At 38.0% G+C, this 14,721-nt stretch overlaps 1 protein-coding gene across 1 annotated transcript; it reads right to left on the reverse strand.

Moving 5' to 3' along the window:
• Positions 1-13,267: 13,267 nt before the first annotated feature.
• LOC115304773 (olfactory receptor-like protein OLF3) lies at positions 13,268-14,221 on the reverse strand. Its single transcript, XM_029955073.1, has one exon. The coding sequence runs from the start codon at positions 14,219-14,221 to the stop codon at positions 13,268-13,270; it is 954 nt and encodes a 317-aa protein (XP_029810933.1).
• Between the last annotated feature and the right edge of the window lie 500 nt (positions 14,222-14,721).

Here is a 14,721-nt window from a genome sequence, read left to right on the forward strand (position 1 = left end):
GGAAAAGTGAGAGCTCTCCTCCCGAGAACAGGAACATGACAGGGGGGTCCACTCTCACCTCTGTTGTTTAACACAGTGCTGGAAGTCCTAGCATCAGCAATCAGACAACAAAAGGAAATAAAATGCATCAGAATTGGCAAAGAAGTCAAACTTTCACTTTTTGCAGATGACATGAAAAACCTGATCGACTACGTGGAAAACCCGATTGACTCCACCAGAAACTTTCTAGAACTGATCAATGAATTCAGTAAAGTTGCAGGGTACAAAATCAATGTACAGAAATCAGTTGCACTTTTATACACCAATAATGAAGCAACAAAAAGAGATATCAAGAAACTTATCCCGTTCACAATTGCACGAAAAACCATAAAATACCTAGGAGTAAACCTAACCAAGGATGTAAAAGACCTATATGATGAAAACTATAGAAAACTTACGAAAGAGATTGAAGAAGACACCAAGAAATGGAAAAACATTCCCTGTTCATGGATCGGAATAATAAACATTGTGAAAATGTCATTACTGCCCAAAGCAATCTACACCTTCAATGATATCCCCATCAAAATTGCACCAGCATTCTTCTCAAAGCTAGGACAAACTATCCTCAATTTCATATGGAACCACAAAAGACTCCAAATAGCCAAAGTCATATTGAAGAAGGAAACCAAAACAGGAGGCATCACAATCCCAGACTTTACCCCCTACTACAAAGCTGTCATCATCAAGACAGTATGGTATTGGCACAAAAACAGACACATAGACCAATGGAAGAGAATAGAGAACCCAGAACTGGGCCCACAAATGTACGGCCAATTAATTTTTGACAAACCAGGAAAGAGTATCCGATGGAAAAAGGACTGCCTCTTTAGCAGGTGGTGCTGGGAGTACTGGACAGCAGCATGCAGAAGAATGAAACTAGACCACTTTCTTACACCATATACAAAAATAAACTCAAAATGGCTGAAAGACCTAAATGTGAGACAGGAAACCATCAAAACCCTCAAGGAGAAAGTAGGAAACAACCTCCTTGACCTCAACCACAGCAATTTCCAACCTGACACATCCCCAAAGGTATGGGAAATGAAAGCAAAAATGAACTATTGGGACCTCATCAAGATAAAAAGCTTCTGCACTGCAAAGGAAACAATCAAGTAAACTAATAGGCAACTGACAAAATAGGAAAAGATAGTTGCAAATGACATATAAGATAAAAGGCTAGTATCCAAAGTCTATAAGGAACTCCCCAAACTCCACACCTAAAAAACAAATATTCTGGTGAAGAAGTGGGCAGAAGACATATACAGACACATCTCCAAAGAGGACATCCAGATGGCCTACAGGCACATGAAACAATGCTCAACATCTCTCATCATCAGAAAAATACAAATCAAAACCACACTGAACTACCACCTCACGCCTGTCAGAGTGGCTAGATGAACAAATCAAGAGACTATAGATGCTGGCGAGGATGTGGAGAGATGGGCACCATCCTATACTTTTGGTGAGAATATAAACTGGTGCAGCCGCTCTGGAAAACAGTATGGAGTTTCCTCAAAAAACTGTCAATAGAACTCCCCTATGACCCAGCAATAGCACTGCTAAGGATTTACCCAAGGGATACAGAAGTGTTGATGCATAGGAGCACATGTACCCCAATGTTCATAGCAGCACTGTCAACAATAGCCAAATCATGGAAAGAGCCTACATGTCCATCACCTGACAAATGGATCAAGAAGATGTGGTTTATCTATACAATGGAGTATTACATGGCAATGAGAAAGAATGAAATATTGCCATTTTTAGCAAAGTGTATGGACCTCGAGGGTGTCATGCTAAGCGAAATTAGTCAGGTTGAGATAGGACAGATACCATATGTTTGCACTCACAGGATTAACAGGCCAAATCTAATGGAGAACCATGGGGAAGGGAAGGGGGGAAGGGAGATGGGGAGAGAGAGGGACACAATACCTGAGAGACAATTGAATACTGAAAACGAACCAATGTTTGAAAGGGGAGGGAGAGGGGTAAGGGATGTGGTGATAATGGAGGAGGGCACTTGTGGGGAAGAGCACTGCATTTTATAAGGCAACCAATTTGACAACAAACTATTTTTTAAAAAAGAAAAAAAATAATAAGCCTCCAATCTTTGAAAAAAAAAAAGAAAAAGAATGAAAGAAATCAGAGCACAAATCAAAGAAGCCCAACCAAAAAGGATGACCAAAAACAATCCCAAAACTAGACACATCATATTCAAACTGCCAAAGAACAAAAAAATTAGGTGAAAAACTTGAAGGCAACCTAGAAAAAAAAGACACACTACATAACAGAAAAAATAAAGATCCAAGTCAAAAGTAGACTTCTTGTCAAAAACAATGCTAGCCACAATAAATGGAGTGACATTTAAAGTCCTGGATGTGCAAGGAGAGACTGTCAACTGAGAATTCTATATGCAGGGAAAATATCTTTTCCAAATGTAGGAAAAATAAAGACTCTCCCAGATAAGTGAAAATAAGATGAATTCATTGCCAGCTGTATAGACTACAGAAATATTAATGGAAGTTCTTCATGCAAAAGAAATGTAATGCCACATTGAAAACTGGACCTATATGATGAAGGAAGAGGAGGAGGAGGAAGGAGAAGGGGAAGAAGAAGTGGAGGGAAGAAAAAGGGGAGGAGCATCTTGGAAATGATAAAACTGAGGGTTAAAAACTTATTTAAAAAACTTCTAATACATTGCAAGATAACTAATATAAGTATAATAGCAATGTATTCAGTGTTCATGGCTTATGTGACATAAAATATATGGCAATAATGGCACAAAAATGGGAGGGAGAAAATGGTAATATACTGTTTGAAGGTTCTTATGCTTCATATGAAGAACTATTACACTATTTAATATTGAGTTTTTTAAAATGTATAATGTAAACTCTAGAGCAACCATTAAAATTTTTAACTGGTCTAAAACTAGGCTAATAGTAATCATGAAATGCAATAAAAATATAAAATTGATCCAAAATTAATGTGAGAAAGATACAATGAAGAAATAATATATGGAAAAAGCAAAAACTAGGGAGATGGTAGATTTTAATCAAAATACAGCAATAATTACATAAATGTAAGTAGTCTGTCTCAGTATATTACATAAAAGATTGAAATTATGAGATGAGATAAAAGTCAGACCTAATTATATTCTATATAAAAGGAAACAACTTTAAGGGTATAGATATGTTGAGAAAAAAAGAATAAAAGGATATACCATGAACACACTAACAATTAAAAGCTGGAGTAGCTACATTAATGTCATAAAATAAATGTAAGAACAAAAAATATTAACAGGGATAAAGAAGGACATTGCATGACGGAAAAAGGGTCAATTCATCAAGTCATAACAACCCTCAATGTGTACACACTAACCAGAGGTATCAAGACTGATTAAGTAAAAACTGATAAAAATGATAAGGGAAATAGATAAAGGCACAATTTTAGTTGAAGATTCCAAATAACTCAACAGTCAATAGAGCATGTATACAGATAGATAAAACCCTGAGCCACAAATAACTCAAAAGACTAAAAAAATCAAATAATACAAAGTACATTCTTAGATAAAATGAAATTAAAGGAGAAATCTATAACAGAAAGACGTATGTAAGAATTTCCAAAATTAGAAAATTAAGCAACCCAATTCCATATAATCCATACATCACAAAGGAAGTCCCACAGGAAATTAAAAGAATATTTTAATTGCATGAAAATGAAAAATAGTCAAAATTTTTGAGACACAACTGAAGTGGTTTTTAGAGAGACTTGGAGGATTATATGTTCACATGAGAAACAAGAAGAGTCCCAATTCAGTAATTTGAATTTTGAACAAAAGAAATAACAACAGGAAGAACAAATTGAACCCAAATCAGCAAAAAGAAGAACAAAATAAAGATAAAAGCACATATAAATAAAATTGAAAAAAGAAAAATAGACAAAAATCAATGAAATAGAAATCTGGCTCTTTGTAAAGACTGAATTGATATGCTGTTAGCCAGAATTAACTCAACAGAAATAGGGAAAAGCTACAAATTACCAACAACAGAAGAAAAGGGGATATCTGTATAAATCCTACAGATATTAAAACAATAGTTAAAAGGACATGCCAATCCCCAAAATGCTCATGAATGTAACAACTTAGATAAAATGGACAAATTCATTAAAACATAAAAAGTGACAGAGTTTACTTTAATAGAAATAGATTTCTAAATAATTTTATATGTATAAAGAATTAAATACATTGTTCAAACTTTTTCAACTAAAAAGTTTCAGGCCCAAATGATGTCAATGATAAATTCTACCAAACATTTAAGGTAGAAATATCAATTTTACAACACTGCTTCCATAAACAGAAAGGAAGGGAACACCTTCCAACTCATTTTATAAGACTAACATTATTCCGATGTAGAATCAGAAAAAAAAAATATTACAAGAAAGGAAAAACCATACAGCACTATCCCTCACTAAGTTGACACAAAAAATTATTAATGAAACTTAGTTATTGAATCAAGGAATATTAGAAATAATAATACCTCATGACCAAGTTTGACTTAGTCTCAGAATGCAAGACTAATTCATTATGCAAAAGCTAATCAATGTATTTCACAACATCATCAATCTGAAGACTAAAACGACATGATCCTTTCAATAAAAGTAGAAAGCATATTTAACAAAATTTGACACATATTCGTGATAAAAACTGTCAGCAAACTAGGAAAGAAGAACTTCCTCAACCTGATAAATGGTATCAAAAGAATCTTACAATTTTTTGTGTGTTTATTTATTTTCGAGAATGAGAGTGAGAATGAGCAGGTGAGGAGCAGAGAGAGAGAGAGAGATGTAGAATCTAAAGCAGGCTCCAGGCACAGCTGTCAGCAGAGAGCCCGATGCAGGGCTTGAACCCCTGAGCCGTGAGATCATGACCCAACCCGGAGTCAGACACTTAATCGACTAAGCTACCCAGGCATCCCAAAAGAACCTTTAATTGAATTCATCCCTAATGGTAAAAGATCGAACCCTTCCCTCTAAGATTGGGAATAAGTCAAAGATGTCCTTTGGCATCTCTCTGTTAACACTGTATACTAAAGGTCCTTGCCAGTGCCTTTTATCAGGCAACAGAAGTAAAAGGCATTCAGATTAGAAAGGAAGAAATAATGCTGTCTCTATGCACATATGACATAATTATCTACATAGAAAACCCAACTCGTCTACAGGAAAGCTTCTATGACTAATGAGTTTAGCAAGTTCACCAGGCATGATGTCAATATACAAAAATCAATTGTATTTGTCAGCAATAAAAATTGAAAACTGAAATTTAAAAGGCAGTGCTGTTTATAATAGCACACAAAAACTTGAAAGAATTAGGTACAAATCTAACAAAATATATGATAGATCTCTATACTGAAAATCATAAAATACTGATGAAAGAAATCTAACAATACCTCAATGGAGAAATATTTATCATGTTCATGGAGTGAAAGATAACATTTTAAAAATATTAGTTCTCTTCCAAACTGATCTGTAGATACAATGCAAAATCAACCAAAATCCCAAAGAAATTATTGTGAGAATTAATCTCTCAAATTTTGTAGAAAAACACAGGTTCTAGAAAACAATTTTGAAAAAGAAGAACAAAGTTAGACAACCTAGACCACCAATTTCAAATCACAGTGTTAGAAGAAACAGAAGAGTCTAGAAATAGGCACACCCATACATGGCAAATTATTTTTAGAAAAAGTACAAAAAAAATTTAATGGATAAAAACCCCATATTCATAATAATGAATAACTAAATACCCAGAAAATGGATGGACAAGAGGGGCAAAGAATATGTTTGAATGATGAAAATTTCTGTCTGGATTGTGTTGGTGCTTACCTGATTGTGTAAATTTTTTAAAACCTCATAGAACTCTGTACCCAAAAAAATGCACTTCATGGTAGGTAAATTATATCTCAATACAAAATAATGAATTAGGCTTTATTATTTGCTAATGTTAGCATAGTACTGAGGCACAAAAAAATCAAATAGTAAGGAATTCGGAGTGTTGGCTCAACATCAGTTTATGTGATAAAGGTGTGAAAGTTTCAATGATCATATTTCAATACTTGGTATCTACTTAAAAAGCCAAAGCAATTTTAAACACATTTGTAATAATTATGAAAAAGTCCAAATTACTAGAAATTAATCGGATTGTGAGCTGCTTGAAGGCAAAGATCATTTGTTAGTTATAAGTAGCAGGGTATGAATTAGATGCACACAGGGTATTGTGAAATAATCATATTTCAATAAAAACCTCACTGTACTATTCAAAGTGGGCTAGATGCTGAAACAGTTCCTGAATAACCATGGCATAACACAATAAAATTATTTCTTATTTACACAAATTCCCATGTGGGTAACACTGGTGAGGGTAGATCTCATCCAGTCAATGACAGAAGCCAGGCCTCCTCTGCCCTCTGAGCCCCCAAAGTCCTTGCTGGATCCCCTGGGGGTGACTTCAGAGTGAAAGAGTGAATGAAGGAGGCTGGTGGTTGAGAGATTTCAAAAGGTCAGTCCTGGAAGTGGTATATTTCCTTTCTTTGCATCTACATTTCAGAAGCTAGAACTTGGTCCCATGGTTCACCTCACTGTGACATAGAGGAAATGAGTTTAAGAGCAAATAGCCAGTTTCTGTCACATGCATGGGACTCTGACTTGATTGGACTACATTTGAGATCATGTGTTTATTTCAGGCCTCTATATTTTTAAAGGGATATTTAAAATACTCAAACCCCATAGAAGCCCTTGTTAGTAAGAAGTCTGAAATCATGCGAATGAGTGCACACTGAGGAGCATTTAGCTTGATCATTTCCTCCTCTCAGTGTCTCTCAGGTGAAGACCCAGTAGCCAGCATGTGGTCCTCACCCTCAACAGACCAGACCAATGAATCTGACACCAATTGGAGGTCCAGTCTGCTTCTAAGCTGATTTGCTTCTGATCCAAGAAATAAGTAGTACAAAGAATATTTTCAGAAAAAGGTGGAAAACAGGTTATATTTCATATAAACATTCATTTCACTGCAGCCCATGCAGTGGGTATCAGGTAAATATCCACAATATTATACCATATAAGGAAATAACTTCTCTAATCAATGAACTATGTCACCAAGGCCTAATGTCTGGATATCCAGTCTTGAAGTTTCTATTGTGATGACACCAGTGGAATCTACTCCTTATGTGTACCTGTTGTTCTTCAAGACTCCGTGTTTTCCATATTTGTCCATTTTGGGCTTACCACTAGAAGGCCAATCAGATTAAGGTGCCATGAATGGCAATTTCAAGAGCAGCCCAAGAGAAACTTTCCAGATGGTTTATCTACAGTATAAACAATCTTCTACTTGGTCCTTATTGCCCCATGTTTCCACTGACCCATGAACTATCTATGACAGATTGAAATGCTGAATACAGTCTGTGGGATGACATGATTGGAAAATCAAAGTGCTGGTCCATAGGGTTTGGGGAGGAAATGCCTTTGTCAAGTTATCTGTTCTTTTTTTTAATATATATTTTTTTTAATCTCCACACCCAATATGGGGCTCAAACTCATGATTCCAAGATCAAGAGTTGCATGCTCTTCTGACTGAGCCAGTCAGGTGCGCCAAGTTAGCTGTTCTTTTGAGAAACAATTCTTACTTGCTTTTGGGACCTAGCAGATCACAGGAATTCCTGGCTTTGGGAAACCAGGTTATCATACACCTCGAGCTGTCCATCAAAACTGGCTTTGAGGAACAAATCCTAAAAGCAGTATATGTGGAACTAGCCTGAGCAGATCCTTAATACTTAAACAACTCTCATAAACAATTGACTTATACTCCCACCATGCCTTTTCCTGTCATCCTGACACTGAACCATCAGCCCATAATATGGCCTTCTGTGTAATCCCTATGACTATTTAACCGAGTGTGTGGCCCTGAAAGCCCATGGACAAAGAACTCTTCCTAAAGGGGAGAATTTTATAGGTACATTTCAGCATAAATTTGCACAGAAGAAAAATAATTGGAAGACAGATATGCACTGATTTAAAGGCTATGCATAACCTTCTGCCTCAAAATTAAAGACAACTTTTGGAGGATTGGGACACAAGCTTTAAGAAAGAAATAGGAATACACTTATGTTCCATCGGATTTCTCATCACAAAGGAAGTTCTCTGTTTCCATGTGGACAAGAATATTGGCCCACCTCAGGAGTCAATCAGCTTCATTTCCCAAGCATGCCAGTGCTCATGGTGACAATGAGGACGACTATCTATGGGTTAAAGATATTGGATCTCATTTAGCCAAGACTAGTTCAATTACAATAATTACTGACTCTCCATCTTGCCTACAGCAGAACCAACCACAAACCTCTGGTAGAACACAGTTCTCAGACTGTGCCCTCTAAATTCCATTTCCCATCAAAAGGAGCAGTGCTTCTTGGAGAAACAATTGCAATTATAATGCAAAAAAGGCAAAAGATGGGACTGTGATATTGTATCACACCAGAAGTCAGGGAGCTATTGAAGACACTGGAGTCATGCTGGGCAAAAGTAGGCAATTTGAATAGATTCTTTGGTAACCAGAGTAATGACTGCCTAAAGTTGCCCATGTCCTAACCCTCAGAACCTGTAACTATGTTATTCATATTCACATTCATATACAAGAACCTGCCTTACGTGTTAAAAGCAAACTGTAGATGCATTTAGATTAAGGATCTTTAAGTGGGGAGGTTATCCTGGATAATCTGTGTGATCCCAGACAAGGGTCTGTATGGGAGCAAGGAGAAAGTCTCAGAGTCAGGAGAAAGACATGTGGGAATAGAAGTACAATCATAGTCAGAGAGAGGTTTAAAGATGCTGTGCTGACCTTCAGGGTGGAAAAAAGGGGCATAAGCCAAGTACTGAAAGCTCCTTTAGGAAGATGGGACAAGCAAGAAGTCAGATTCTTCCCTAATCCTCCAGAAAAGGACACAGCCCTTGGACATCTAGATTTGGCCTCGTGAAGCCCAGTTCAGACTTCTGACCGCCAGAACTCTTAGATAATGATTTTGTGTTTTTATAAGCTACAAAATTTGTGATTTGTGGCCAAGAGGAAATTAAAATAGACTCCCACTCAGGAAATATGGGACTACTTGAATACCAATAAGGATAATAATTGCAACAAATAACAATATGGAAAGTAAGTTTACACTGATGATTCATTATGTTTTTTTAAACATCTCTTTTGTTGTATTTTTTAAAAGGGGTAAAGAAAAGAAAAAATAAAACACTTATCCTGCCTTCCTTTCTTCTATGAACTATAGCTCAGGAAGATAAAATAGTGGTGAGGAGAAAGTCTCTATAAGTATTATAAATAATAAAGAGAAAGGAATGATAGAATATTGCCACTCTGGAACCCCTAATAATTAATGGAGTTCGGTCAGTAGTTCTCTATGAGGGGTGATTTAGCCATCCCAGGGGACGTATGGTAATGTCTGGAGATTCTTCTGATTGTCAAAACTGTAAGTAGGTGGGAAGGGAGCACAACTGCCATTTAGGGGGTAGAGGTCAGCAATGTTGAAAAATACCCTACAACATAGAGAATAGTCCCCACAGGAAATAACTATCTAGCCCAAAATGCCAATAGACATTGAGAAACCCTGCTGTTGAGAAACCGTGAGCTGGGCGATGTAATAATTGTAATAAACCCTAGAAAAAAGAAACTGAACACTGTGTCCTTCTTGATAAAAATACATGCCACCATCTGAAAAATCTTGCCAGAAAGAGAAAATACACTTATATCTGATCAAGCCTTCAGATCTAACAGGAGATACAAGGTCAACAGAAGCAAAACCACACTAAAAAACAACCAAACTGCATGGAAATGCAACTGGGAAAAACAACATTGTTTTATTCAACAAAAATCCCAAGGAGGCAAAAGGAAATGTAAAGTGAACCTATAGATTTAAGTGAGTCTTTAGAAACATAGTAGAAAATGGCAATGTACAGATCTTATTTGGATTCTTTTTGAGCTATAATTTTTATATATATAAGGGTTTTGTTTGTTTTTTACAAAATACCTCAGTGATTTTTTATGGCTAGAAAATAATGAACAAGATTTTAATTCTCGAATATATTTTAGCATCCAATTTTAAAAAGTTTTATTTAATGGCCTTATTTAGAACATCATCTTCTTTTGCCCCAGAATCAACAGTATTCTCCTCCCTTACACTGAGAATGTCATTCACAAACAGCTACTAATGAAAAATTTGTTATCTCAAGGCATTCACTTATATTAGTTAATGCGAATTTAAATTTCTGAGAAAAGACAACCTTGAGGGGGAAAAAGTCTGTAAAATGAAAAAGATAAAAGTGAAACTTAACATAGAATATAAAACTATACTCATCTCTTTCTATATATCCGAGAAAGATAGCAACATTTCTTCCTCTTGAAATTTGAAGATCTGGAAAACCCTTCAGGTGGATCCAAACAAGCCATGTTTTTGGAGGAGAGCAAAGGGATCATGGGATGGGAAGTGGAGAAAAGTAGACTAGGACTGCACACTGGTCACAGAAATGCAGAACAGCATTGATGTGTATTCTCCTCCTTAAAATGTCCTGGGCATATTTGACTAATTTCCTTCTTCTTTTATATCTCTCTCCCACAGTGTATATAGGATGTGTTCATAGTGGTCAATCTTTCAGCTGACTCAACAATTTACAGAACAGACAGGATAATGAGATCTTAAAAGACAAATGAGATCCATGTGGAAATTCCAAACTGGGAGAAGATGAAGTGTTTCTCTGAAATCTCTTTTCAATCAAGGGACTTGACATTTTTCTTTCCCTACTGCCACTATCTTGGTTCAGATTCCTCTAATATTTCTTTTTTTTAAGTTTATTTGTTTGTTTTAAAGTTTATTTATTTTTCAGAAAAAGCATGAGTGGAAGAGGCACAGAGAGGGAGGGGAGAGAATCTCAAGCAGGCTTCCATTTGTCAGCATGAGCCTGATGCAGTGCTTGAACTCACAAAGTAGAAGATCATGACTTGAGCTGAAGTCAGACACTTTATTGACTGAGCCACCCAGGCACCCCAGTTTACTTATTTGTTTTGAGGGGAAGGGGGAGGGGCAGGAAAAGAGAGAAAATCCCAAGCAGGTTCCATACCCTCAGTGCAGAGCCCAATGTGGGACATGAACCCACGGACCATGAGATCATGACCTAAACTGAAATCAAGAGTGGGGTGCTTAACCAACGGAGCCACCCAGGCACCCCCCTCCAACTCTGTCTAATGTTTCCATAGTGACATGGAGCAGTCCGCTACCTAGTCTCCTCTATTCCATTCTTTTCTTCCTCTGACTTGTTTGCCAGAGTGATATCACAAGAATGTCATTTCCATCAAGCCATGTGTTGCCTTAAAAATCGTTAATGGCTTGAATTTGGCATTCAAGGCCCTCCAAGGCCAGGTCCCTGGCCACCAACTGCCTTATCTTAACTATTTCCTCATCTTCTCTTTCCTATAAACCCAGCTTTGGGATACTTCTTAATTTTTGTGCTGTGTTCCAGCTCGGCACACTTTACAAGGAACTCCTTTGCTTGGGTTGTTATCTGGATCACTGGTTCTCACTTTCTTGGCCTCCAATAGGACATTAGGACATTTTCTGGTCTTTCATACAATAAGTCTTCTGCAATCACCCCCAAAGTCTTATTCTCTGTGACCTTTTCCACCCTGATTTTAACAGCTCCATTGTCTTCCCTGCTATGCCATTATATTGTCAGGACTGATTCATATTGACTATTGTGTTTCAATGATTCAGTGTCACTGATACACTTTAGATATTCCACTGATACACCTGAATACACAAGAGAAATTTAGTCCAGTACCACTGACTTCTATTGGCCCACACGCCAATTTTGAAACATTTAGGATTGAGTCTTTAGGTAGATTTAGAACGTCAAAGAAGCTTTGGATTATATGAAACTTCAACTCTGCTTGGCACTGCGATTGTGTGATAATGTGTTCACAAATGGGAGAACTGTGAATCCAGACTTACAGAAGACACAAGAAGAAAGGGACTTCTTCAAGGAAGGGAGAAAATGAGCTACTACCCATTCTTTATCCTCTTCCCCTTTCCTTACCCACCGTACAATATTTCTTCCCCCTTTTGTTCCTTACTAAGGTGCTTCCTCAGAGAAGAGGTCCAGTCTCAGATATTCCACCTCACTAGTTAACAAAGGTCACCTAGGACCCTGCTGCTTGTGGGAGGAGGGAAGGGAGAAGGTGTTCAATAGAGAGACAAGGGGAACACACTGCACAACTGACTCAACTAGCATGATTCCCAAAATACATATTGAAATTGTCTTTATCATTCAGTGGGCTCTGTCCTTTCTAAGATTAACTACATATTTTATATTTTATATATTAATTCATTTTTATGTGCTGGTTTCTGAAGTCTAGATAAGGAGGTTATGAATTTTTCAGAGATTGGACAGTTTTAATATTTAAATGGTGCTGCTTATATATACAATAAAAATCCTCTCAAAATCTGTGCTGTCAGGCGGCACCCCAATCCTAGCCTTTCCTTGGCCAGTAGCAGCCTCATCCAAATACCTTAATTATACTCCCATCACTGCAAAACAAGACCTTCAGTGGATGCTCCTCCACTGAGGTACCTCCATCAGGCAGACAAGATGCTGTGTGCACATGTAATGGGTCCAGCACGAAGACATCATAAAAGCCTTGATAATATCTCTCTTCTCAGAACAGTGACTCACACAGTTACTGGATGTGGCTTTATATATCACACATTATTTTTAAGTGAGTCTAAAATATGAAAATGTTTTAGTTCCCAGTGGAAACACAATTACCTTGCACAAAATTTGGATAAATAAGAACTAGTGGTCCAGGGTAAGATCCATGATTAGGTCCATGATTACAAACAATATGACAAATCAAAACAGTAAATGTTTTCTCAAGCCAAATGAATGGAGACTGAGGAAGTGTGGAACATCCTATTACTGCAGTGATTAACTCCTCTGTACATGCTGCTGTGACATAAAAATATACCCACAGCCCACACCCAAATCCAACCTCCAGCCTCCTACCCAGCATCACCAGGGCATGTGTCAGCATCTCCTTGCTGGTTGCCAGGGCAATGCGGGTGATGCCTGCTGTGTCTGAGTTAAGTGGGAAGAAACACAGGCAAAGCTCCTTTCTCTAAGTGATACTCAGGATTCATCAAGTTGCCAGTTTTGACGTTAGTCCAGAAAATTGTCCTAGTAGTTTCTGCCAGGAACCCTTCACCTCCTTATTCCTTATGCTATAAATCAGGGGGTTCAACAGGGGTGTCAAAACAGCATAGAAGAGAGAGATCAGCTTCTCCTGAAGGGCAGAGGGGCTGGAGCGCGGCTGGATGTAAGTGAAAATGGCCATGCCATAGCACAGGACAACCACTGTGAGGTGAGACGCACAGGTGTGGAAGGCTTTCTTTCTTCCCTCTGTGGAATGGATCTTCAGGATGGTGGAGATGATCTGGATGTAGGACAAGAGGACCAGGCAGAAGGGTGTCATCAGCAAGACAATGCTAGACACCATGATCGCGATCTCATTGGAGGAGGTGTCCACACAGGCCAGTCTGACCACAGCTAGGAGTTCACAGGATATGTGATCAATATACTTGTTTGTGCACATGGGCAGCTGAAAGGTGATGACGGTCTGCATGAGAGAGTTGACAGACCCACTGACCCAGGATGTGGTGGCCAACTTCGCACAGAGCCCTCCATGCATGATGACCGAGTAACGCAGGGGATCACACACAGCCACATAGCGGTCATAGGCCATCACTGCCAGGAGAGCAAACTCAATCCCACCCCAGCCCAGGGAGAAGAATAACTGGGCTGCACAGCTCACAAATGGGATTCCTTTATGTTCTGCAAGAAGATGCGCCAGCATCTGGGGAACGATGCTTGTGGCATAAGAGACATCAACAAGGGAGAGGTTGGTGAGAAAGAAGTACATGGGCGTGTGGAGTCGGCTGTCTAGTCTGATCAGAAGAACGATGAGGAAGTTCCCCAGCACTGCCACCAAGTACATGATCAAGAAGAGAACAAAGAGGGAGACCCGTGTGTCCCAGTCACTGGACAGGCCTAGGAGAATAAACTCTCTCACCCACGTCTGGTTACCTGTTCCCATTTAAAAATGTGAAGATTATTAATCTGCAGAGAGAGTCAGAAACAACAGAAATGGTTCCGTCCAAGAATTATAAAATAACTTTTTATGAGTTAATATTATATACAATTGTCCAGCCTTGACCAGATGTTTCAGACCATTTGTGGCCAACATGACAGGCTTTACTCCAACATATATCTATTCTGTACCTGCGACAGTCCAGCACCTTTACACGGACATGAGATGTGTCTCAGGAATACCCAGTTAAAGCCTCAAGACAATTCACTGTAATTTTAGGAGCTCATATGTTTATCAACTTTCCTCAGATTGTGAGTCAGGGGAGTTTGGCAGGTGATAGTAGTAGGTAAAATGACAAACAATGAAAAAAAATCTAGTTGAAAAGTTACAAAAACTACCTTAAATATGTCAACTAGCTCACCATGATAAAATGGATAAATCTATTACAAGAGGCAAGAATGCACTCTTTGGGAAGAAGCAGGAACTGTGGAAAGATCTAGAATCAA

Source organism: Suricata suricatta, chromosome 2 (assembly GCF_006229205.1).
Source record: "Suricata suricatta isolate VVHF042 chromosome 2, meerkat_22Aug2017_6uvM2_HiC, whole genome shotgun sequence".
NCBI lineage: Eukaryota > Metazoa > Chordata > Mammalia > Carnivora > Herpestidae > Suricata > Suricata suricatta.

What these genes read in the sequence shown, in the direction of transcription:
- LOC115304773 (XM_029955073.1), bottom strand. Translation starts at nt 14,221, where the DNA reads ATGGGAACAGGTAACCAGACGTGGGTGAGAGAGTTTATTCTCCTAGGC.